The sequence below is a fragment of the Pelodiscus sinensis genome, chromosome 4 (genome assembly GCF_049634645.1).
Source record: "Pelodiscus sinensis isolate JC-2024 chromosome 4, ASM4963464v1, whole genome shotgun sequence".
NCBI lineage: Eukaryota > Metazoa > Chordata > Testudines > Trionychidae > Pelodiscus > Pelodiscus sinensis.
The window spans coordinates 107,384,979-107,412,054 of NC_134714.1; the positions used below are offsets into that span (position 1 = coordinate 107,384,979).

The following is a 27,076-nucleotide window of genomic DNA, read 5'->3' on the forward strand; positions in this document are numbered from 1 at the left end:
AGATCAATTATCCTTCTCCACAGCATTCACACACATTCCCCATTCTCATTTCTCTCAACTCGCTCACTGACAGTTCTCGTGAGAGGCAAATGAAATGAGGGGGAATCTCTGAAGTTCTGCCTCAGGACAAGCAGGGATACAAAATTTATCCTAATCTTATCTGAACTATTCAGACATCCATGAATGTGGGCTTGTGGTACCATGACAGAGACCGATTGGGTACTTGAAGTCCTGATTGAGAAAAATGGAAAGAACAAGGAATTTTCTAAAAAGCCATCCAAACTTTCTTGGTATGCAAAGAGAAGTTCTTATTGTACTCTTAAGGGTGTGTCTACAGTAGGGAAAAATAACAACACAGGAGCAAGTCTCACAGCCCAGGACAACTGAGTTGGGTTCCTGGGATTCATGCTTTGGGGCTAAAAAGAGCAGAGTGCAGGTTGCACCTCTAAAATCCAGCATCCTCTGGTCCAGCAAAGTCCATGGTCCAGTAAGACCATGGATACTCCTGGACAAGAAACCCCGGGAGCCTAAGAGCAAGAGGAAGAGCCAGGGCTGGGGAAAACAGGGTCAGCTGCAAGCCGTGCAGGACTAGGGCTGGAGCCCCCATAGCCCACAGCAGCGAGGGGCTGGAGCTGGAGTCCTCGTGGCTGGAGTCTCCTGATAGTCCCCAGAAGCACAGGACTAGAGCCCTGCAGCAGCCCCCTGGAGCATGGGGCTGGGACTGGAACCCTGCAGCAGCTCCTGGGAATGTGGGGCTGAGCTGAAGCCCCACGGCAGCCCGCAACAGCTCGGGGCTGGGGATGGAGTCTCTGGGCAGCCCATGTCTGCACAGAGATGAGGCCTTCATCTGAAATATTTTTCTTTTTCTTTATTGCACTTTTGGACAACACCAAAGTTCCCTCTAATCTTTTCTATCCGTGTGCAGAATAAATGTTAATGTGCATCAAGGGATGTGCGAATGTGGACCACCAGTAGAAACAAAGCACCTAGTTGTGGGTGCTCTGCTAATCAGCTGGGTGGCATCTGACTCTCTCCTGAGAAGCCGCACAAGCGCACAGCTTACAGAGATCACTGGCCAACAATGGTCAGCTTTGTCGTGGAATGAGATTGGGGGAAAATACATTATTTTGCCCAGGTTAAAAACTCTGGCAAGCTTTTCTTGGAAAAGCGCTAGTGTCCTCACACTTTGGAGCACACCTTTGAAATGGGGGAGGAGGCAGCCTTTGTGTCAGGGCTGTTTTTCACTTTCCTTTTGAAAATCCACCCAAATCATAAGCTTGCCTCTGCTCAGTAGAGAGCTCTTCCATTTTAGTGGCTAAATGCCCCGATGATTCTGACTACATTTGCCATACTCCAGGTGGTGGCTGAGCAGGCCTTCCCCTGAATTTGCAGCTCTGAGCTGCTACATGCCCTGCCAGATCAGGCCAGGGCCTGCGTACTTGAACTGAGAGCAAAGAGACTCTGAAGAACTGAAGGGGAGGGAGAGGGATGCTGATCCTGGGAGTTGGGATGGGGAGACTGGGACTTGATGAACAAGGAGATTGGGGCAGTGAGCCAGGGAGGGAAACAGGGCAAGACTGGGAGCTGGGGTATATGGGTGAGACTGAAACCAAATGAGCCATTGAGGGAGATTCGGAAAACAGACTGAACACAGAGACTGCGGGGGGGAGGATCAGTGGGATGGAAGGAAGAAGAAGAGAGACCGATACGGAAAAAACAATAAAACACTTGCAGGGCAAAAAAGACAGGGACAAGGAACTAGGGGAGCAGGACCCATTCAGACTGGACAGGGGTCCCAGAGTGAGACAGTGGGACTGGGAGAAGGAGAGAGATTGTTCAAACGGTGAACAGATTGTTCAAACAGTGAACTGGGAATAGCTGGATAAGGACAATGGGAGTGAGGGGTAGAAATTGAGGCTGGGAAGAACAGTCCAGGGCAAGACTAGGCCTTCTGGGCAAGGCCAGAGACTGGGATGAGAAGCCAGAGGAGCAGAGACAGGAGCTGGTTAGGAGAGACGAAGGGACTGGATGCCCACAGACATATTTGGCAGAAACCAGGAAAGCATCTAGTACAGAAGTAGAAGATCAGAGAGTCAACTAGTTTTATCCCTCAGCAGGCTAGAGACACTTGTTTGAGCATTACATGGGCTATGCTTTGGTAGCACTATGGCTATTTGAGAGTAGGCATCTCACCATTTTGTTCACACAACAGAACCATGATAAATATAACAAATTGTGCTCCCTACAGAGAGCAGCAGTCTCCTAGCTGCTGACCTCTCAGGAAGCTTTCAGAACAGTGGTCTGGCTTTGTACCATGGAGTAACATACAGCAATTCATAATACAGATTGCCAGGTAAACTATTTTTCCTTGACTACACAATTAGAAGGAAAGCAACATTTTCAAAGGATGCTTTCAGTAAGCATATAGTCTATGCACTAGTTCACATTATTTCTTTCATCAACATAAACCAGTTTTTAGCAAGTGAGAGAAATACTGGGAAGTTAACTTACAGACTATGCAGGACTGATGCTATACCACTATGAGGTTTCAGAATCAATTATTGCTGATGCCTGATGCTATACAAGTTGCTAATGATATGTGGAGTAAGTATACCAGAAGTTATTTATATTGCAAGAGCTCCCATGTGCCCATCATACTATACTAAGTGGTGTAAACATGAAAAACATAGTTGCTGCCCATAAGAAATTACCATATAAAAATACAGTTTCAAACAAAAGGGGGAGGAGGAAGTATTCTGATCAGTATACATTTACATTTGGACCTCATCTGTTGTTGTCTGATCAAAACACAAATTAATTCCTAACATGGTAATTTGCTCAGCCATTAACAAAAATGCTATTTCTAATGACTACGAAGGAATGGCAGGAATGGCAATTAATTCACTTCTGGTTTCCACAGAACTGAAAGCAAGAGACGGAGGAAGATTTTCTGCACAAGGGAAACATTGTTTTGATCCAGCAAAGTACATGAGCACATGTTTAAGTCTCATTTACTTTACTGTGCCTAAGCGCTTTGCAAAACAGTGGTCGAACTACTCACCCACTTACATGCTTTACTGAACTGAGACCGCAAAGTCCCTTTCCTTTCCTCCATCCCACTTTTCACTGACTCAGCCCCCACATGGAAAGTGAAATACACCACAGGAACAGCCCCTTTAGGTAGTGAAGCTAGGCCAAGTAGTGTCAGGCCTGTTGGGCCACTGAAGTTGTTTCCCCATTAATTGGGCTAAAGTACAGGCCAGAGAGGTTTCTGACAGGTTTTAAAGTCCTCATTCCTGTAAAAAGCCGTTTGAAAATTACCAGCCGAGTATTTACCAGACTCATACTTACTGGTGGCAGGGTTCCCTTTAAAGAAGTGCTCCAGCCTTGGTTATGGATAGGTAAAGAGAGGGACCCATGTCTATAGTTAAGTCTATGTAAGCTGGGAAGTTGCCTGCTTCATCTTTTTGATAATGTTTAATAAGAGGCAGAGCTACGGTAGCAGGAGGAGGTGAGGGGCCACTCAAGTCCTGTCTTGTAAAGAGGTGGAGTTGAAAGGGAATCCGAAGCACCTGGAATGAGGGGAGGGCGGGTGTAAACTCCTTTCTCTGAGGGGGGATACAGAACATCACTCGCTAGCCTCACACACCAGGACTGAGATAAAGAATGAAGCTTTGATCTGCAGTAGTAAGGCTTTGCTCTGTGTGCTCCTCTCCTCACGATTTGCCATTGTTGTTGTCATGCTTCCAGTTTGGCTGCTGTCCAAGAGGCTCACAGAGCACAGAGGGCTATGTGCCATGGTATGTTTGCGTAACAAAGGCTGTAGTTGCCACGGTCATTGTCTTCTTTTAGAATCTCAATTGTATTTTATTTTGCCCTTTTCAGGATTAATTTCAGTTGCAGTGTAAAGCTATCCCTAGGATGTGGTTGTGCCACTGATTGTGTGACTACACAGTAACATGGCTGTAATTCAAGTCTGGGACAACTGGCTTGGATAAGCGGGGCTCATGCTAAGGAACTAAAAAAATAGCAGGGTAGATGGACTCACTCAGGCTGAAGGTAGGAATTTGAGAGCGCTTCCCTCCCCAGATTACAGCCTAGGTTCCAGGCTCAAGCAGAACATCTACAGGTTGGATCTCCCTTGTTGGGCACCATCGGGACCTCATCAGTCCCGAACAGAAGAATTTGCCTGAGAAGGGGAGGTCCGCCACCAGTCCCCAAGTCCAGGCTGCCAGCAGGTACCCTGCCTTGCCCTCCCTCCCTTAGCCAGCTGCTGCCAGCTCCCTGAGCGGCACAGGCTCCAGCTCCTGCTGCGGGGCTCTGACCCCATCCCTGCATTCCCAGGGGCTGCCGCGGGGCTCCAGTACCAGCTCCCTGCTCCATGGGGCTGCTGCAGGGGCTCTTGCCCCACATTTCTCGAGGCTGCCAGGGGATTCCGGCACTGTGCTGCCATGGGGCTCCTGCCCCAGTCCCAGCCCCATGTCCCCAGGGGCTTCTGCCCCCCCTCCCCAATCCCCATCAGTTCTGTCCCCACCCACCCCCTCTCCGTTCAGTCCATCAGTATCACCACCCCATCATTTCAGCTCCTTTACTTCTACAGTCCCCACTGCCCTCCATTCACTCCCCAGCACCATCCCATCTGCTCAAACCCCACAATCAGTACAGCTCCCTCAACCCTCACCCTCCTCAATTCAGCCCTCTTACAGCCTTCAGCCTGTCTCTGGGTATGTCTACACTACCCCGCTAGTTCGAACTAGGAGGGTAATGTAGGCATACCGCACTTGCAAATGAAGCCCAGGATTTGAATTTCCCGGGCTTCATTTGCATAAGCGGGGCTCCGCCATTTTTAAATCTCCGCTCGTTCGAACCCTGTGCCGCGCGGCACGAACTAGGTAGTTCGAACTAGGCTTCTTAGTTCGAACTACCGTTACTCCTCATTCCAGTTCGAACTAGCGAGGTAGTGTAGACATACCCTCTGCTCCTTAAGGGTCTTCTACACCCTCCCCCTCGCCTCCTTCCCAGAATGACAGCTAAAGCCCCAGCCATTCCCGATATAGAAGTAAAATCTCTGCCTCTGTTCATTGATAGCTTGACGGCTTTGGTTATCCGATATGTAAAGGTATCCTTCTTGTCTTTCAAAGTACTTTGAAAGTAACTCTGTGGAGAAATCACATTACTTTGTTTAGGGTGGGGGTAACTCTTGTTTGAAAAGTAAATATTCTTGTTTGAAAAATAATTTTCCCTCTTTTGGTGTTCATCCCTTCTCATCAACTCTTGGGGATTGTCCATCCTGATTGAATTGATCTTCCCGCTATAATGTCAACCTGAAGTTTCTATTTCATGCACCTGACAAAATCCGTTCCAGCCCATGAAAGTTTATGCCCAAATAAATGTGTTCACCTTTAAGGTGCCATGGGACTTTGTATTGTTTTTGCTGAAACAAACTCATAGCTACTCTTCTGAAACTTGTTTGACTGAAAACTTGCCTGGGAGAAAAAATCCTGACATTTGAGAGATCTAGTCTGAGATCATGAGTGAAGCTTAATTTTACTCAGAAATTGTGATTCTTGTGATCACTTTGGGAGAGTTGGAATCTCTGTAAACAACAGAAACTAGGGTCTTGTTGGACAACCTTAATAATTAGCCATGCTATCAGTCCTTCCTGTGATTATAAGCCTTAAAACAGGTGGACGACATGTATAGGTACCAACGTTGGTTTTTAAATGCTATAGGCTCAGTTCTCAAAGGCTGTGGTGGTTATAAGCTTCCCTTCAATATTTAATTGCCTGCATAAGCTATTTAATACCTCCCTTACTCCTGCGTTAGGAATGTTATCCTTTAAACATCCCTTGGCTTCTGAGTTTCCAGTAAACATTGTGCAGTCATCTTCTGTTGCTTTTCCTCCATAATCTCTGCATCTGATGTTGTGACTTTGAATATAACTGTTGTTCCTGAATGCATGCATTAGCACATTCCATAACTTCAGGCCTTTTCTCATGGCCACAGCTATTCGATATGCTTGCTCAATCTGCATGGTTTTTCTCAGTAGCAACAATGACTCGCTATTTTATTTTGATATTTTCATGGGGATTCATCTTGTAAAAAAATTGCCAAGCATATAATTTCTCTGGCTTGAGTCAAAAGAAAAAGGTTCCAGATTTCTCCCTTTAGCTCCTTCATTGCAGTAGAATGAGACGTTATCTATAATACTTCTGCACAGGTAAAAGTTGTCCATCGTAGTAAGAATGATGACTTTGTCTTAGCCAGACTGCAACTCATTGCGCTGGCCTGGGAGTAGTGTTCTGTCATGTCTGAATTCCTGCTTCTCCCTTCCTGGCCCATTGGGCTGTTAGCCCTCGAGTGTCGGGGCTAAAGGGAGTGCACCAGCATGCAGGAAGAGTCCCCCAGTCAAACACGGGAACATTCATGATTTCCAAAGGGAGAATGGGTGGAATGTAGTTCCTCACGGCAGTAGGGAAGCATAATGCAGATGATCTGTGTTCAAGCAAAGGAGAAGGAAAGAAAGTGATGGCACTATCTGCCACTATCCTCCAGCACTGAAAATAATTCAAAGGTTTTTCAGGTACCCCCTTTAAAACTCACCTCTGCCATGGTGTCTGCAGATCTGACAATGGCTAGACAGCTGGTTTGTGCTGAGACTGCTGCTTGTTATGCTAATATTTGTTTCCCTGATAGCTTGTCCTCCTTGCCATTTCTTTGTTGTCTCCACATGGCATCTCTCATCATATTCTAAACTTGTAAGCTCTTTGGGACAGACACTCTTTTTATTACAATTGTGTACTGGGCCTAGCATAACAGGGCCCTGATCGTTGATGGGCATCTCTAGATGTGATTGCAGTTTGGTATGGAGGCAGAGTATAAGGGAGTATTATAATCTATTAATTCTACTGCATTAACATCTCCCCTGTATTTTATGTTATAGTTTTTTCCACTGTGTTTCCTGGTTTTCAAATATTTTCCTATGTTCTGTTTTTTCCCTTTTTTTTAAACTTTTCCTAAACTTTTGTAAATAGCTGACTTTTCCCAGCCTGCACCACAGGCCCCATCAATCACTGTAACTTGGTGGCTATGCTAGGAAGTCTGGCCTGGGTTCCAGTCACCCAGATGAATGGGGTTGAGAGGCCAAAGATTTTGAAAATGACCATTAATTCTCTGTGCCCGTGACAGGACCTGCTAAGTCTGGAGCTGACTCAGCATCCTGTCACTCAAAGCCCTACCACAACCCCTAACTGGATGGTCAGTAAACTGAGCAAAACTACAGCTGAGGGGAGAATTAGAGGAGGGCACAATCCTAACAGGTGGGTGCATATGACTTGAGAGTGAGGAAGATCTGGGAGACCCGAGAGTCAGAAGGAAGATCAAGGTACACAGACCCGTCACCTTGGCTTGAAGGAAGTAGGGGAGCTGGCTGGGACTTTTAAATAGCATTAGAGACAGAAACCAGATAGAAAAACCCTGTAGAACATGACAGTGGTAAAGGATCCCCTGAAGTGCTCTGGTCTGTATTTAAGGCCTGAAAGGACTCATAGGGTATGTCTACACTACCCCGCTAGTTCGAACTAGCGGGGGTAATGTAGTCATCCGCAGTTGCAAATGAAGCCCGGGATTTGAATTTCCCGGGCTTCATTTGCATGAAGCCGGCCGGCGCCATTTTTAAATGCCGGCTAGTTTGAACCCCGTGGCGCGCGGCTATACGCGGCACGGAGTAGCTAGTTTGGATTAGGCTTCTAATCCAAACTAACTGTACGCCTCATGGAACGAGGTGTACAGCTAGTTTGGATTAGGAAGCCTAATCCGAACTAGCTACTCCGTGCCGCATGTAGCCGCGCGGCACGGGGTTCGAACTAGCCGGCATTTAAAAATGGCGCCGGCCGGCTTCATGCAAATGAAGCCCGGGAAATTCAAATCCCGGGCTTCATTTGCAACTGCGGATGACTACATTACCCCCGCTAGTTCGAACTAGCGGGGTAGTGTACACATACCTATAGGGACCACCCCATTGATGGTGCTTCAAAATGTTGGCTGCCTAACTTGAGAGACTTCTGCCTGTGTTTGTGATGTGCTAAGTGCCTATAGCTTCAATTGAAGCAGATGCAGATGTTCAGCATGTCTAAAATCAGGCAAACTGAAACACCTACACAGTGGCTACTTGAAAACTGTAGGCCTAAATTACCTTTATGCAAATGTGTGTGGGGGGGAGGGGAATTCTCTTTTTTGAAGTATTCCAAGAGCTAGATTGGCATTGAGGTATTTTATTTAGGAAAGTGCAAACTATGGAGTCTGGCCAAGACAAAGTCACCGTCCTTATTATGATGGACAACTTTGATCTGTGCAGAAGTATTATTTCCCTGTTGCCGCTCTTCCTTCATTCCTAATGGCACAACAGTAGGAGCCATCACAGAAAAGTGCTATTGTTGGCTGAGGTCCGATGTATCGGTGAGAATTACCTACCTCATCCAAGCACAGGAAGGGACAGAACTGCAGCAGAAAATGAGAGTGTACTTTCCCAAGAGGAAGAGGGAGGATATGGGAAAGGAAGGTATCTCTTTCATGGAGCAGTGGTGGGTTGAAGTATATATGTATTAACAAAAAAACCGTTGAAAGAGTTCAATAACTGTTGAGAGAATGTCATAATTAAATCAGCAAGGAGAAATGAGAAGCATGAAAAAGACCATGAAAAAGCTGTGGAAAAATAAACACAGGCAATGGAAACACATATATGTGAATTTACATTTTGGCTACATTTCCCATCTAAGGAAGTAGCGAGAACCAGATTTTGACAATTGGTGCCAATAGAACACATCTGCATGGCATGCACCTGGCATCACCCTATTGGGCTTGATGTAGCTCTGGTAGGATTTTGACTCCGGATGCCTATAATTCCTTTCACTGAACAATCTCTCTGTGTAATGAGCAGGGCTTGACAAACTATGTAATCTACTCGCCTGTGGCAAGTAGATTACAACCCGGAAGAGCCGGGTTCGGGCAATCTGCACAGATCGCCGGACAGCGCGGCTGGCGAGCAGGGCTCGCCACGGTTCGGCGAGCCCTGGTAATGAGCATCAATGTCCACCAAAGGGGAGGTGTGGGGTGTGGGAGGAGGGGATGCCCTTGCCTTACTCCGCTTTCACTGCAAATGCCAGTGTAGATCGTGAAAATGCAGTAAAACCAGTGGGGTACAGAGTTCAGAGGAATCGGAGAATGATTTTCCTGGCTAGAAGGGCAGGCCTGGTTCTGGGAGAATCTCCTTAGGGAGTGACCTTAGGGAAACGATGCACTACAGGTGGTGATGGAAAGCAGAGATGATAGGGGCCGTTGTTAGATGGCCAGAACAATTTCAAAAAGGTTTGACATCCTCCACTGAGTATTTCCAGCTAAAGTAGGAGGCACATGTGAAATAACTCAAGAGGCTAGTAGCACTGAAAGGGCTACTCTCTCTAAATACAAACATCTAAAACTAGCCTCAGCATTTCCAGTTGTCATCTGCTTGGGCCTAACTGTAAGCCTGACCTGTTTCCAACTAGGCCACAATCAATCCAAATCTGACCCAAGCTGAGCGTGTTGGTTTGTGTCCATACCTAACCTGACACAAACCCAACACTTGTAGGTGAGTCCTGTCATCTTCAGGTTGGGTTGTAATGGACTAGCCAATGCCTCAGATTCCATTTTCTTGGTTTCCTCTTTGGAGAGGTAGGGACTAATTACCCCCTAGCCCTACTCCTAGTCCAGCACCTTGAGCTCCCTTCCTAGCATGCCTTTCATGCCTGGCCCCCATCCAGCACTGCACACTTAAAAGGCAGCTGATCTCCATCACCCTACTAGGGCCAAATCCCTGAACCTGCGTTAGTGCTGCCAGCTCCCCTGTGGGGCTCAACCTGGTTAGGGCTTCCCACACCTCACGCCTCTGATCTATCTGTAGAGCCCTGCAAAGCTGCAGATATCCGCAAGTTTCTTCATCTGCAGATGTGGATGCCCATATCTGCGGCACATTTTTGCAGATGCGGAGGCAGATGTGGACACCAAGTTTGTATCCATGCAGGGCTCTGTCCATCTATGGACACCTCCTATCCATGAGGTCAGTGTGGCAGCGATTGCTTACTTGGTCCTGCTAACTGGTACTTACTTGCCGCACAGTGTGTGCTGTGGAGTGAAAGGCTTTCACAACACGCTCACTACCAGCATGCACACTGCTGTGTGCAATGGCCACTGGCAGGACTGAGGCAGGAAGCTGCTGCCAGGCTAACCTTCTGGGCAGAAAGAGGTGATCAGAGACCCTACCTGACCATGGGACATGATCCAAACCCAACATCTGTAGTCCAGTCCCATTGGTTCATGTTGGGTTCAAGGCACCAACACTCTATTATGTATGTCTCCCATGCACTATCTAGTGAGTAATGTGTTTCTGGGAGTAATGAGTATACAGTGCTTGCCCCAATATAAAGTACTGGCTTTTAGCAATTGACAAATAACCTACACAGTGTCATTTTTCATGGTCTATATTTGAGATGAGATATTTTAATATATAGTACCTCCCATATTATGTTAGCAGACACCTTAATGTCTTGTATGGGTACTAGATACTCTTGTTTTACTCCAGCCCACTAAATATGTGGATTATTTCTCAGTAGCTAAAAACTAGTTCAAAGGGTAGGAATAAATGGTAAATTTTCAGAATGGAGAGAGGTAACTAGTGGTGTTCTCCAAGGGTCAGTCCTATTCAACTTATTCATAAACAATCTAGACAAAGGGGTGAGCAGTGAGGAGGCAAAGTTTGTGGACAATACTAAATTGTTCAAGATAGTCAAGACCAAAGCAGACTCTGAAGAACTTCAAAAAGATCTCACCAAACTGAGTGATTGGGCAACAAAATGGCAAATGAAATTTGATGTAGATAAGTGTAAAGTAATGCACATTGGAAAAAAATAACCCCAACTATACATATAATATGATGGGTGCTAATTTAGCTACAACTAATCAGGAAAGAGATCTTGGAGTTATCATGGATAGTTCTCTGAAAATGTCCACACAGTGTGCAGTGGTAGTCAAAAAAGCAAATAGGATGCTAGGAATTATTAAAAAAGGAATAGAAAATAAGAGGAATATCTTATTGCCTCTATATAAAACTATAGTACGCCCATATCTTCAATACTGAGTACAGATGTGGTCTCCTCACTTAAAAAAAATATATTTTGGCATGGAAAAAGGTTCAGAAAAGAACAACTAAAATGATTAGGGGTTTGGAACGGGGTCCCATATAAGGAGAGGCTAAAGCAACTGGGACTTTTCAGTTTAGAAAAGAGGAGACTAAGGGGGGATATGATAGAGGTATATAAAATCATGAGTGGTGTGGAGAGGGTGAATAAAGAAAAGTTATTTACTTGTTCCCATAATATAAGAACTAAAGGACACCAAATGAAATTAATGGGTAGCAGGTTTAAAACTAATAGAAAAAAGTTCTTCACACAGCACACAGTCAACCTGTGGAATTCCTTGCCAGAGGAGGCTGTGAAGGCTAGGACTATAACAGAGTTTTAAAAAGAGCTAGATAAATGTAAGAAGGTTAGGTCCATAAAAGGCTATTAGCCAGGGGGTAAGGAATGGTGCCCCTGGCCTCTGTTTATCAAAGGCTGCAGAAGGATGGCAAGAGGCAAACTGCTTGATCATTGTCTTCGGTCCACCCTCTCTGGGGCACCTGGCACTGGCCACTTTCCGCAGACAGGATACTGGGCTAGATGGACCTTTGGTCTGACCCAGTACAGCCGTTCTTATGTTCTTATCTTAGTGCAAGTACTGTATTCCCAGAAACATGCATTATCCACCCCTAAACAGTGCACGGCAGATAGATTGTATAATGTCAGAAATGCTGATGTCAGTTCAGTCTATTTTAAGGAAACGATAATCGTTTCAGTGATGCAAGCCTCCTAGCCTACTTTAGATCAGCCTTTGATGACAAATCTTTCTCTTTATGTAAACATTTTTTCCTGCAAGATGACAGAGTGATGTCATCATGTCACTCTGCATCCCGCTGCCCAGCCTTCTCTCTCTCTTCCTCCCCTGTGCTGCAGGGTAAGAGCCGCGTGGCCTCCCCCCTTTCCAGGGGTCTGGGAGTTACATGCCCTCCCCTCTCGTGGGGGGCCAAGAGCCATGTGCCCTTTGCAGGGCAGGAGCGGTGCTCTCCCACGGGGGCCAGGAGCTGCATGGCCTCCCCTCCCCTGAACCGTGGGGATCAGGAGCCGTGTGGCCTCCCTCATCCTGAGGGGACTGGCAGCTGTGTGCCATCCCCCATCCTGAGGGGACCAGGAGCTACGCACCTTCTCCCCTCCAGGGGAGGGATGTAAGCCATTCGGCCCCACGAGCCACACACCATCTTCCCACCACCAGCCCCATTACACACCCTTTCAGCCAAGACCCCATGCCTCCGGCCCACTCACTCATACCCCCAAACTGAGACCCTGCATCCCCAGCTCCCTCACTCACCACGCTGCTGAGACCCTGCACCCCCAACCCACTCACTCATCCCTTCCACCAAGAACCTCAACACCCAGTCTGCTCCTGCCCCCTTCCCCCTGGCTAGACACCTACCCCCAGCCCGCTCCTGCCCCCGCCCAGAAACCCTGCACCCAAGCCCACTCCTGCACCCTCCCCCCAGCCAGACATCTACCCCCAGAGAGAGGAGAGTGGCAAGCGTAGCAAGCAGGAGGCACAACCCCCAGTTTCCTTTATTTAAAAAAAAAAAACCTGTACATAACACTATGGGAAAATTACCCCAGAGAAATTGGTTTGGTTTAGAAAAGTGACCATTGGTCTCTATTTATAGCACAGGAAAAGAAAATGTTTTAAATATATACCTTACATTAGCCAGAGTAGAAAATATGTATAGATTGAGTGAGGATGATGATTGGAGAAACTGAAGTAAAAGCAGGAATTTTTATGCATATATGGTAGTTGTCCAGTTACTAAAGAGGAAGGGCAGAAGAATCAACTAATACGAAGACACAAGAAAGTGTAAACTAAAGCATCCCAAAGAAGACGGGTGTCTCATCTATGTATATCATTTCTGAAATTAACTGCAGATGTGTAATTACTTCATTTGCAGTAAAAAAAAATGTCATTAGGGCCCTCTTCATAAATGTGATCATTTATGCTTGTTATATGAACAGGACAAAAATGTACCAACTATAGCTCAGTTCAGCCCCCAAATATACAGACATACACCCCAATGAAAGTGGGATTCTATCTCCGCATGGGATAGGATTCTGGAGGCCTAAATTTAATGTCAGGTGTTTTGGGGTACTTCACCTGAAACATCTTAAAGGGGCCTAATTTTCAAATGGTAGGTGCTGGGCACTTCTGAAAACGTGTACAGCCAGTCCCCAAGTTGTGAACGGTCGACTTACGACTGTTTGCATTTATGACCGAAGCTGTCGTAAATGGCAGATCCCGAATTATGAACGTGATCCGCGCTTACGAACAGCGCGGTCACGTGTAACTCTATGGGGTCCGACTTAAGAACAAACCGAGTTCTGACCAATTGCTTGGTCCATAATTGGTTCGTAAGTCAGGGAGAGGCTTGTATACATTGGTTTAAAATAGAAACTTTTGACACACTCGCAGTGACGATGCTGCACCACATTAGCATACTACAACTTAAACAAATTGCCGTTGAGCACAATGTAACAGCCTCCCAGTGCATGTTATTAACTAGCTCCAGGTGAAAGTTCTGAAAGAAAAAAAAAGCATGATGTTCAGAAGTAGAAAGCCTCCCAAAGCGTGGGAATAGCACACGAGAGAGGATGTTCGTGCTGATTTACGTCACTGCACTGCATGCAAGAGGAAAAGTTACAAAAGGGCATTCTATAGAAAGAAAAGACTATGAACCCAGTGTTGGAAAAATGTTTGTTTTCCTGCTTTCAGCTTAACATGGCTCTTTTTTTGTAGTCATTCCTCCATGATGACCCAATCTATAACTGTTGAAAATACCACAAAGGTGAGAGTGAGAAGGGAGAGTGAGAATTGTGCTTGCATCATGCTCCACAGTTCTTTCTTCTGAAATGTATCATTGTGCTTGTTACTGTACAAGCTGTAGAGCACCCGATAAGAGTCAAGGGCAATGCCGTCTCATGCAGTGGAACAATATTAGAAAAAGCAACATTTGATAAGAAACCTGTAAGTGTAGGCAAGGTCATAAAAACATACCATAGTTGATATAGCTAGAGTAAGTGCTAAGAAAAAAAACAGTTTCTTTCCAGTAAAATAAAACATTGCCCTTTGGTATTTTAGTTTTCTTCATGTTCAGGCAAATCCCAAAGTGTAATTCCTATAGCTAAGCAAACTTTCTGGCTACGTCTACACTGGCCACAGTTTCCGGAAAAGGGATGCAAATCAGGTAAGTCAGGATAGGGAAATCCGCGGGGGATTTAAATATACCCCGCGGATTTAAATAAACATGTCCGCCGCTTTTTTTCCGGCTTGGGGAAAAGCCGGAAAAAAAGCGTCTAGACTGGCGCGATCCTCCGGAATAAAGCCCTTTTCCGGAGGATCTCTTATTCCTACTTCAAAGTAGGAATAAGAGATCCTCCGGAAAAGGGCTTTATTCCGGAGGATCGCGCCAGTCTAGACGCTTTTTTTCCGGCTTTTCCCCAAGCCGGAAAAAAAGCGGCGGACATGTTTATTTAAATCCGCGGGGTATATTTAAATCCCCCGCGGATTTCCCTATCCTGACTTACCTGATTTGCATCCCTTTTCCGGAAACTGTGGCCAGTGTAGACGTAGCCTCTTAGTGTATGCACAGCATGCCTCAGGTGCCATGTGACCAGGATTCATTGCCGAATATGGTCCTTTGTTTGGATCAATAGCTTCCCCCACTTGGGGTGTGTCTAGACTACATGCCTCCTTCGACGGAGGCATGTAGATTAGCCAGATCGGAAGAGGGAAATGAAGCCGCGATTAAAATAATCGCGGCTTCATTTAAATTTAAATGGCTGCCCCGATCTGCCGATCAGCTGTTTGTCGGCAGATCGGGGGAGTCTGGACGCGATGCCCCGACAAAGAAGCCTTTCTTCATCGACACAGGTAAGCCTCGTGAAACCAGGTTTACCTGTGTCGATGAAGAAAGGCTTCTTTGTCGGGGCATCGCGTCCAGACTCCCCCGATCTGCCGACAAACAGCTGATCGGCAGATCGGGGCAGCCATTTAAATTTAAATGAAGCCGCGATTATTTTAATCGCGGCTTCATTTCCCTCTTCCGATCTGGCTAATCTACATGCCTCCGTCGAAGGAGGCATGTAGTCTAGACACACCCTTGGAGTGCAAAGTGAATGCTGATTCAGGCCCCTGGGTGATATGTTTCCTCATGGGTGCAGAATCATCTATTTTTTCTGCTTAAGAATTCTGGCAAGAATTATCAGAGTAGAAGTCTGATGCCACCTAAAGTCTAAGAGATGACTTGCAGTGAAGTAAGTTAGGAATCTTTACCCACAACTCTCAATTTGTAATAGCAGAAAAGTTATTAGTTATTTATAGTTCTTTATGACCATACTTAGCACTGTAGAAGTTTGCACTGTGAGAAAATTAGCTCAGATTGAGCTGGGTAAAGTCACAACTCTGAAAATGAGAGTCCGTCTTCCTTTCCATCTCATAAGAATTAGCTTAATGGTGATGATGATGTTTTATTGACTATAAAGTGAAAATTAGACATGTTCATTAAGTAAAAGGACAATGTAAGCAATGAATTTCCAGTGAATGAGACCAATACATGGTTCTTATAGGACTTTGCATACATATGTCTCAAAGGACAGGCAGGTCGGTATTGCTATACCCCTTAACAAATGGAGAAACCAAGGCACGGAAAGGTAAAGAGACTTTGCCAAGGTCACAAAGCAAGTCAGTAGCAGAGACAAGAATCTTGTACAGGTGTCATGCTTCCCAGTCTGGTGCCCTGTCCATGTAAAGACCAACCTCCCAGTCTCAACTATAAGTGATGTGACGAATGGGCAGAGTGGGACTTAACAAAGCTACCACATAGATTAGTGCAGAAGAGTTCCTGGGTCTGAAATAGCAGGCAGGATACAGATTAGAACTGAGGTGTATTGGCATGGCAGGCTTAGGAAGCTTGGAAAGCATCCTGAGAGAAGGGAGCACCTGTATTCTCATTGTGCTACTATTTCAGCAGCAAGTAGGCAGGCATTCTGGGCTGAGAACAAACTGTAGTAATGCCAATATTACTCTTTCCTCAGCACCCTCTCAAGCTGTTCTCATGCTGTGGTGGCTCTGCTGTACCCCTTCTCCTGGCAGCACACTTTCATTCCTGTTCTTCCCTCATCCATGATTGACATTGTCTGCTGCCCTACACCGTTCCTGGTTGGATTGCTGTCCAGCTCTCTGCCCAAGCTGAAAGAACTGCCTGTAGAAGAGGTAGGAATCAGTCCAAGACTTGGTTGTAAAATGAATCCAAAAATGGTTTGTATAAAGTCACACTGATTTGGTCACCTGAGTATCTGGCCGGCTGATATAAGTTTTTTTCTTTTCTAGCCCTGAAATTGCCCCTTTGTTTCTTCTCTTTCTAATGGTCATGTACAATTACCTCTTTGGAAAGAACATAAAATATCATAGATAGATGTTAAGGATTCTAGTCTTCTTGATGCCTCATGTGAGGTGACTGACAGTGAAAAGTGAACATTAACCTTGTCATGCTAAGATCTCATTTTCTTGTAGAAGGGTTGTGAATGACCAGTCGACTATTCAATAAACAACTGCTTATTGAATAATCAACACAAATAGTTGACTAGTTGCTTCCCACACACCCCTTGCTGCCTCTATCAGAAAGAGGCAGGAAGGGGGAGAAGTATAGGGGGGGTTTCAAAGCAGCAGCACCATATGAAGCCTGGGGCCAGACCCTGGACTCCACCTGGCTCTGCTGCTTTGAAATGCCGCCTGCAGCATGGAGTCAGCAGGAAACTCAGAGTCCCCGGCTGACCCCGGGCTTCATGTGGCGCTGCCAGTTTGAAACACCACAGGGACCAAGGGGACAGCGGGGCGCATGCTCTCCGCAGTGCTTTAGCCTTTGTAGTGTAGCAACAGCGCTGGGGCTGTTGCTACACTTCAAAGGCGGAGGCGCCCTATTGACTAATTGCATCGACTATTCAATTAGCCAATTAATCATAATTTAACATCCCTATCTTGTATGTGAAATAACATAATGAAGTGACATCAGCACAGTAAAAAAACATTCACTTTAGTGCCAGCCATGGTCACTTTCACTAATTCTAATGGGAATTACACTCATAAGCATCTGTGGAATACAGAATGGAACCCTTATGGTGAAGAGGGTCCTTTCAAGGTCTCATTGGCTCTACACTGCAAATGAAATTAGCTCTATGTTTATACAGTATATCCCAGTGTTTCTCAAATTGTGCTCCACAGAGCCCCAGGGCTCCGCAAGACATCTCCAGGGGCTCTGTGAGGCTGACAAATTGGAAACATCGATAGGTACAACACATACAATCAGTGGACCGCTGCGGCGCCGCATAAATTTTTACATATGTAAAGGGCTCCGGAGGCCAAAAAGTTTGAGAACTGGTGGTATCCAAAATACTGCTGTCATAATCCTTCCATGACTGATAATCACTTCACTCTCCTCTCAGCCCTTCACTGGTTTCCTCTTTCTTTCCACAGCAAATTTCCTATACTTGTAGTCACTTTGAGGGCTCTCCACGATAAGGTTTTCCTCCTACCCTTCCCAAATTGCCTTTCTACATATCTTTTTAGCATCCTCTCATCCTTACACCTTCATTATGAATTATTATTTACACTTCATCCATGCCACCTTCTAATTAGGGATGTGAAAGATTAACCAGTTAACATTACTTATTAATTACTGTTAATTGGTGGGGGCGTGGGCAGGGAGCTGCTCCCCACAGGGTGACTGCTGCGGGCAGAGGCTGCTCCAGTCATCCAGAGCAGCCCCTGTCTGCAGCAGGCCAGGGCATTCTAACAGAGCAGTCTCTGTCCACAGGGAGCCTGGGCACTCCACAGGCAGGAGCTGCTCCAGCATCTGGAAAAGCCTCTGTCTGCAAGGAGCCTGGGCATCCCACAGGCAGGGCATTATGTTTAACTGGTTAACCAATTAAATGGGATTTTACATCCCTACTCCTAATGCTTAGAACCAGCCCTACTGTACCAAACAATACCAGTTTTCACTAAAACCCCTTTTGAAACATAGTTCTTTTGCACAAAGGACACCTTCATGGGTAATCCACCAAAATAACAATGGTACCCATACATTTTTAGAGTATTCTGCAAACCTTTCCTAAATCTGCCCATCATCCTATGTAGGAAATATGTGAAGTGTTCTGACTTACTTGGACTCTGACTTTTACGGGGCAGGAAGTCTGTCTTCCTGTTTGTACAGAACTCTGCAAATGTTTCATGGTGCAGCAGACTCACAACAGAAGTATGATTCTCATTCTAAGTTCTGGTCAGGCTAAGTACTATTTAGATCAGGGGTGGGCAATAAGCCAGATGCAGCTCTCCAGGGTTAGCCCTGGTGAGCCATTGGCACTTTATTTACCTGCACCTCTGTTTGAAGCTCCCATTGGCAATGCATCACCATTCCCAGCCAATGGGAGCTGTGGGAAGCAGCGTGGACTGGGACACCACTTCCTATAGCTCCCATTGGCTGGAAATTGCGATCCGCAGAGCTTCAAGTGGCCATAGCTGCGGAGGCGCAGGTAAATAAAGCACTGGTGGCCCATTAGAGGCTAATCCTGGTGAACGCATCCAGCCTGCAGGCTGGTTGTTGGCCACACGGATCAGGGCTGGCCTTACCATGAGGTGAACTGAGGCAGCTGCCTTAGGTGCCAGACTGGGGTGGGGGGAGGCGCCACTAGGACCCAGAGTGTAGAAAATTGTGTCTGCTCCCGGTGCATATGTAGGTAGCAGAGCAGTACCATGGGAGGAAAAGAACAGGAAGAAGGCAGAATTGAGAAGTTTTGGCCTAAACGAGGGAACATGGGGGTGTCATTTGAGCTCCCTGCCTCAGGTGCCAAAATGTTGTGGGCCGGCCCTGCCACTGATTTAGATTCATCCTCTGTCTGCACAGCAGACAGCAGTAGAATGTTTTCAGTCACCCAGATAAAATTTTATCATATATTTCTTTTCCTTAGGCTTTGATGGTTAACCTGGGATCTGATCGATTCATCAGACAGGTATAGTATGGCTTTAAATTAACTGAGATAAGTAGGCTTGGCAGAATGCAATTTTTATTATTTTATAATTTTGATGGATAACACTGATGTTTATTTTAAAGGTTTTTTATTTTCATAAATTTAAATGTTCATAGTTGTGCAAAATTATGGATTTTAAGTATTTTTTCTGTTTTCATCCATTTAAATTTTTACAGTTGTGGGAAACTATGGGAGAATCAGACAATAATTAATTATGACAATAGACATTGAGATTCAAAAGTTAAAGGTTTATAGGCATTAAAACCCAAATTATCGACATCATATATGAAAATATTCAAAGATAATCACCTTAAATAAACTCCAGTTCTGAAGGAGCATTTTTCTTACCTTGCCTATCTTTATCGTGGATGAAAATATTTTTTCATGGGCTTGTGTGGGTATGGTCTAATGGTTTCTTATTAATATTTACTATTACAAATATAATCCTTAAAAGCCTAAAAATAGGCAACTTTGCACTCTCTTTAATCGGGTGATTTAATAAAACATGATAAAACTGTGGGTTCACTAGAAAAGTTCCAGTTGGAATTGTGCGTGATCTAGAGAATAGAAAAAACTAAATTTTTTCTGTTTCCTCTGGAAGTAAATTGTATGCCTAGAAGATACCAAGGTAGCTTACCTTTAAAGTTGCTTTAAAGTGGATCCAGCTTATTATCAGCCTCTTGGCAGAAAGCTGACATTATCCAGAAGCTGCCAGTAGGAGATAGCAGGTTTGTGAGGCTGCAGAGAAGGAAGGAAGTGCTGGGAAATGCCTTCCCTGGTTGCAACCTTGCAAACCTGCCTTCAGAGGAAGGGGGCTGCAACCCAAGTGCCAGGGGTTTCCACTGGGAGCAGGGACACTGGAGGCCTCTGTTTTCTCTGGTTTTCAGGGCTTTCTTCCTGCACCAGTGCTCTGGGTCTGTCTCTAGCATGTCCTTCCCTGGCTTTAGGGCAGGGCACAGCTCCAAGAGCACAGGGAGAGATACCATGTGTCTCCACAGGCCTTGTGCCCCTGCTCCCTGTAGAAAGCTTTGGAACGCTTTCCAGTGCTGCCCAGCCCACAGTGTCCCCGCCCTGCCCACAGCTGTGGGACTCTAGATGGGGATCCACCCTTGGGTAGAGATATGGGCTCCCCAGCTCATTACCACACCATTCTGTGCAGGTGGCGGGTCCCCAGGCGCAGGCAGCTTTCTATGGCTCTATCCATGCTTCCTTTATTCTTGCTAACCTTCCTGTTACCAGGGCCTTTCTTCATGTACAAGTTCTTAATAAGCATCGAGCTGTTGCCAATACAGGCAGTCCCCGGGTTACGTACAAGATAGGGACTGTAGGTTTGTTCTTAAGTTGAATCTGTATGTAAGTCGGAACTGGCATCCAGATTCAGCCGCTGCTGAAACTGACCAGCGGCTGACTACAGGAAGCCCGAGGCAGAGTTGCTCTGCCCCGGGCTTCCTGGAATCAGCTGCTGATCAGTTTCAACAGCAGCTGAATCTGGACGCCAGTTCTTACATACAGATTCAACTTAAGAATCCCAGGCATCCCCAAGTAGTCAGCGCTGGTCAGTTTCAGCAGCAGCTGACTTGGGGACGCCTGGGGCAGAGCAGCTTGGGTGCTGCTGGGTTGCTCCAGTAGTGCTGCTCCTCGGCGCTACTGGACCAACCCAGCAACACCCAAGCTGCTTTGCCCCAGGCGTCCTGATTCAGCCGCTGCTGAAACTAACCAGCAGTGGCTGAATCAGGATGCCTGGGGCAGAGCAGATGGGGTGCTGCTGGGTTGGTCCAGTAGCGCCCAGAGCGGCGCTACGGGACCAACCGGCAGCGCCCTAGCTGTTGTACCACAGGCGTCCGGAGCAAAGCCGCAGAGCACGGGGGCAGCGGGACAGCCCAGATGCGCCGCAGCTGTCCTGCTGCCCGCGTGCTCCGCGGCTTTGCTCTGCGGCTTTGCTCCGCTTTGCTCCCCGTCTCCCTGGTCTGTTGGTCTCCAGCAGACCAGGGAGACGGGGAGCAAAGCCGCGGAACACGCCGGCAGCGGGAGACAGGGAGACCAGACCAGGGAGACGGGGAGCAAAGCTGGGGAGCACGCGGGCAGCGGACAGCCCAGACGCGCCCCGACTGTCCCGCTGCTGACATGCTCCCCGGCTTTGATCCCCTTTCCAGCAGACCAGGGAGACGGGGAGCACGTCGGCAGCGGGACAGCCGTGGCGCGTCTGGGCTGTCCGCTGCCCACGTGCTCCGTGGCTTTGCTGCCCGTCTCCCTGGTCTGCTGGAAACCAGCAGACCAGGGAGATGGGCAGCAAACCCCGTTCGTAACTGTGGATCCGACGTAAGTTGGATCCGCGTAACTCGGGGACTGCCTGTATCCAAATGCCTTCAGTATTAAAGTCAGGACTGGATCGGTTCCCAGGTCAATGAAGGTATTAACTGGAAGCTGTTAATATCAGAACTGATTTTAAGCAGAATCTACTGCAATACAGAGACAAATCCAGGGCCTAGAAAGACAACTTGAATTTTTCAACATCATTTTAGCAAGACAACAAGCATAAGGGGGGAGGAGCGGAGAATCTGAGGAAGTAGTCTAAAGGTTGGAAAGGAGAAAAATGAGGATGATTTACTGAGTTTGGAGTAAGAAGGAAACTTGGAAAAATGAAATAAAGAATCATTAGGGGGCTGTGCTCACTGCTTGCTATGCTCGCCAACCTGCAGCCACAGAGCCTGATGACGTCATTCTGTTTTGTGGCAACAAAAACTTGTTTATATAGAGAGCTTATTTTCTGAAAGTAACCTGGCACTAGATAATTTATGGATAAAAGAAAATGTGTTAAGTCAACTGGATGTACCTTAAAGGTTGGGCAAACAGATTAAGATTACTCTGAAGATTTCTTGCTACTCTAGATGTCTCATATCTGCTCATTATATCTGAAACAAATGTTAACTATGGTGTGGAGAATGAGCAGAAGTACTTGCAGGAAAATAAGCAAAAGAGGAACTATCAAGAACTGAAGAAGCTTCCAGAACACAACCTGAGCAGCTGCGTGAATGTGCTGCTAGGCCTTCATCTTGTGTATATTCAGGAAACACAGCTATTTGGATCCCACCGTTCCTGTCTGGTGCCTTCATATTTTGTTGTGTAACAAGCAGGTTCAGGATTTATATGTGTTTACCTTGCACTCCAATAGCGTATTATCTTTCCTGACTTCAGTCTCATGAAACAGACTATAAATTTAAATTAAAAAATATGTAACAGAGGCACATAAGGTTTCATTATTGTATTCATATAGCCATTAAAGTAACAAACACAGAATACTTTATTTCTGAATTTTAGGCTCCGAAAAACCATTGACTGAAAATAAGCATATAGGTGGGAAAAAGCAGTCTACATTTTTTTTTCTCCTTTAGATGGATGATGAAGACACTCTATTACCTAGGAAATTGCAAGCTGCTCTGGAGCAGGCTCTAGAGAGAAAGAGTGAACTGATAAATCAGGATTCAGATAGTGACTCGGATGATGGTAAAATAATCTGGAAACAAGTCTTTTCTATGTGTTGGTAGATGATATTGTGTCCATGGGATCAGGAGAAAGAAACAAGGGTCTAATTCAGAAAACTCATCATCTTGCCCTAAAACTACATTTTACAACATCAATTAACATTTCTGAATTGGAGTTAATGATTGAAGGCATAATTTTCAAACACTGTAATATATTAACAGCATGTTTAAAATACTTTTAAGTGTCACAGTGTATACACTCCCATAGACGTTTTAAGCTTTTCTCAAACAGGGATTTTAATGTTAAAAATCATCAGTTTTTTACATCATGCAGTTAGTCCATGTCTATTCATTTTATATTTATTGTTATTACATTTTGCTTTAAATATGTAAAGCCACTTTAATATTGCTGACAAACAACACAAGAACTGAATCTAAAATAAATCTTTTTCAGTCCATTTTTGTATAGGTTTATTACCCTCCGCGCAAAATTTTACATTCAAAATCATTCAGAAACATAGCAACTATTCAGGAAACTCTCAAGTAAAGTTCAAACAGCAGAGACCCATTTCATAGTAAAACCTCAAAGATTAATTTTTAATTATGTATCTTCTGAGTGTCCTATATGCATTTACCCCATAAAACAAACCATATTGTTGTTGACTTTGGGATATAGAAAATCCGTTGTGATATTGATTGACAATATAGTGCAGTTTATAGTTCCCACATCCCAGTTAATTTTAATGGGGTAAGGGAAGGAGGGTAGCAGGGACAGAGTATTCATGTGTTTTTTTTCAGATATGATTATTATAATGCTAGTTTGACTTTTGGGGGGGAAATATTAGGTGAAAACATTAAATGCAGTGTCAGTGACCAAGCAGGTACATTGTACTGGAGCTGTTCTTAAGCTGATTTGGGTGTTACATTTCTGCTTTCTTTTGCAGAGTGTAACACCCTGAATGGATTAGTATCAGAAGTTTTCATCCGATTCTTTGTGGAAACAGTTGGCCACTATTCCCTGTTCCTAACTCAGAATGAAAAAGGAGAGCGTGCCTTCCAAAGGGATGCTTTCCGCAAATCTGTAGCTTCCAAGAGTATCCGTCGTTTCCTGGAGGTTTTTATGGAATCACAAATGTTTGCTGGGTTTATCCAGGACAGAGAACTGAGAAAATGCAGGGCAAAAGGTAAGGCTTGGGATTCTCTTTTTTACGGTGCAGACTGTATTTGGAGATTTAATTACACTTTTTCACATCGTTTGAACAATTACAACTTTATATGCTGCCAAATATTAGTGTTGTAGCTAATTTTGCCGGACACACAAAACCCTCTCCTTTTGCGTAGCTGTGGGTTAAAGCTGAAATGACAAGTTTTAATGGAAAACCTTAAAAAACAATGAGTAGTGTAGCAGCACCTTAAAGACTAACAAAACATGTAGATGGTATCATGAAAAGCTCATGATACCATCTACATGTTTTGTTAGTCTTTAAGGTGCTGCTACACTACTCATTGTTTTTTAAGGTTTTCCAGTTACTGATTAACTGAGCTACCCCTCTGAAGTTTTAAAGGAATGAGTCTTACCTTTGTGATGCTTCCTCAGTACTAAAATTATTAAAGGGAAAAGTTGACTGCTCCACACCATGAAATAATGTAAAGGATACAACTCATACATTATTCTAGGACTGCTCTTGGATGGCTTATGTCCAATGAGGTTCAAAGTAAAAATGTGGAAAAATTGTTTTATTAGTTAAGATAAATATCAGCAAATAAATAGGAGTGTAAGACATGACTTAGAGACAAAATTTGGTCTGGTCCTATTTCAGATGAGTGAGACTTTTTTGTATGAGTAAAGACTACAGAGGTAGACTGTAGGGGAGAGTCTTACAGTTCAAGAAATCTGACCAATGTAGTCTACCTAGCCAGGGTCCTACTCCTACAAACCCTGACTCCCAGAAAGCTATAGAAGTGTAGGGCTGGAAGGGACTGGGATGGAAGGGACATGTCTAGACTACGTTTTTATTTTGAAAGAAGATGTGCAAATTTGCATATCTTCTTCCATTTGCTTTTTTGAAAGAGGTTTTTTCGAAAAAGCTAGCAGTCTAGACGCTGTTCTTTTAAAAAAACAACACCCCCTTTTTGAGAGAACGCTGTAAACTTCATTTTTTTGAGGAAGAATGGTCATTGGGCTCAGTCCCTTGCACTCACGGCAGGAATGCGGAATAATTGACCATTCCTGGCAATTCTAGCCTGTTGTTAAAATCCTCCTGTGACCGAGAGTCCATAACCTCCCTAAGCACTTTGAAGAGCCCAGGCGATCTGGTGTAAAACCAGCTGGGAAACAGGCAGACACTGAGCCCCGCTAGACTAGAGCCACTGTGCTGCTGGTTCTCGGGCACATGCTGCAAAAAACACAGGGGCCTGTGCAGCGAGCCGGGCTGGAGCTGAGGCGCTAAGTATTGCACGGCAGTGCCATCTGCTGGCAACTGCCAGCGCCCTGCTCTCTGCTCAGCCTATCTGCGCCCTGCCTTGCTCGCCCTGGCCCGGAAGGCAGCCGCAGCAGCTTCGGAAGGAAGCGGACTAGGGCTGCCTTGGCGGGGAGGCAGCGTGCGGCCAGCGGGGTTCCTGGGCTCTTGTCTCCGAGGGGAGGTTCCTTAAGGCAGCCCGCGGCGAGAGGTGGGTGGACGGGTTGCAAGGGTGCGAGGCGGGAACCTGAGTCTGGGGGAAGGGGGAGGGAGCGGACCCGCCTCTAAAGGTGCCGGGGAGCAGCGTGAGATGCGCAGCTGGAATCCACCCGATCGCATGGCATAGCGAGGGTCGCATGTGCCCAGGGAGGAAACCCCTCATGTGGGCTCCACCCATTGCGTTGGGGGCGGGGTGTGGGCTCTGGGCGAGTTTGGGGGCTGGGTACAAGCTCTGGGCTAGGGCATGAGATTAGGCTGTAGGAGGGGGAGGGGCCATCATCTGGGCGGGAGTTTTGGTGCAGGCTGGGGCATGGGTGGGGCTGGGGAAGTGGAGTGTGGGGGCAGGAGAGAGTGGGGGTGCAGACTCAGGGAGGGAGTGAAGTGTATGAGGAGGTGCTGGGGGGTGGGGAAGGTGCAGTGCTTGGCCCTGGGACACCAGCCTCTGGCAGCAGCTTCTTAGGTAGGGGATCTTGGCACACTGCTGCTGCCCACAGGCACCCCTTCTCCACAGCTTCCCATTGACCACAGGCAGGGGGCAGCATGCGGCACTGGGCCCCCAAGCCAGGAATATTCCTGGTTCCTGGACGCCGCAGGCCCATATAATGCCATCTGTTCCATGCAGGCACAGGAGTTCCCCTGCACATATCTTATTGCAAAACCAGGGTTTTGGGGGTAAATTCTATAAAATGGATCTGCTATTCAACACTGAGCAACCTCAAACCCCATTCACTTTGAGGCCTGGGGCACCTCCTGCACTCTGCCTCTATTTTGTGAATTTTGCAAAAGTTATGACCTAGGTCACTTTGCACCTGCCAGTCTGGCCTTTGCAAAATTTGCAGGATCGGACACAACATCAGTTCATGACCAGTGATAAGATTATGTTGCTGGGAGATAAAACCCACTGATTGAGAATTCCTACTTTGTGATTTAACAATCTTAAAACCACCATGGCAGCTTTTTCAGGTTGAACTTGGGTATGAAACAGCATTAGTTTTGGACGCAGTGTAAGATCTCTTTGTGATTCACAAAGCAACCTTAAATAGTCTTTCTTTGAAGGAAATAAAATGTTAAATGGTATTTATAGCAGGAAAGTGAATTACTGTTTCAAGCCAAGCACAAAGGGCAAGGAGTTGTATCATGAGATGAGATCAACTTTGAGTGCCTACATTTCTAATTTTTAATTGAGTTATCTTTCCAAGATGGTTTTCTGGGAATTTTGCTTATGTTGCCACCTTTCTAATTGCTTGTAACTGGATTCCTGATTCTGCCCCTGCTCTCTTTGTCCCCTCAAGATCCTACCCCCCATTGCTCACTACTCCCTACTGCTCCCATTGCTGACTGGATCATTTCTACCTTCACTCCCTTTCCTTCCCGCTCCTCCCATGCCTCCTCTGCTCCTGGGATGAGACAGGAGCTGCTGCAGTCTAACAAGAAGCCTGCCTGCAGGTAGGAGGAGGTAGCCTTGGCTGAGCAGGGGCTGGTACAAGATAATGACCTAGTGCCTCTTCTCACTGCAAAGTAACCATATTTTTGATGTCCAGTTAGTCCATCAGACCAGACGCTGTGAGGTCCCCTTTTCAACTAGGGATGTCAGTGAGTGGTTGACGACACAATTAACTAACAAGTCTAGGCTTATCAGTTAATCTTGTCGACTACTCACATTCCCCCCCCC

The 27,076-nt window shown here is 45.9% G+C and overlaps 1 protein-coding gene across 17 annotated transcripts in view; it reads left to right on the top strand.

Annotated features, from left to right (window-relative positions):
* DENND2B (DENN domain containing 2B) overlaps positions 1–27,076 on the top strand; it is a 353,709-nt gene that overhangs the window by 322,129 nt on the left and 4,504 nt on the right. For 16 of the 17 annotated variants that reach the window (XM_025189962.2, XM_025189963.2, XM_075927977.1 and 13 more), the window contains 4 exons: positions 16,257–16,434; positions 19,185–19,226; positions 22,637–22,748; positions 23,671–23,910. In XM_025189962.2, the coding sequence (XP_025045747.2) occupies positions 16,257–16,434; positions 19,185–19,226; positions 22,637–22,748; positions 23,671–23,910 (572 nt within the window). The remainder of the gene's footprint in view (positions 1–16,256; positions 16,435–19,184; positions 19,227–22,636; positions 22,749–23,670; positions 23,911–27,076) is intronic. The other variant, XM_075927980.1, reaches the window with a different exon arrangement.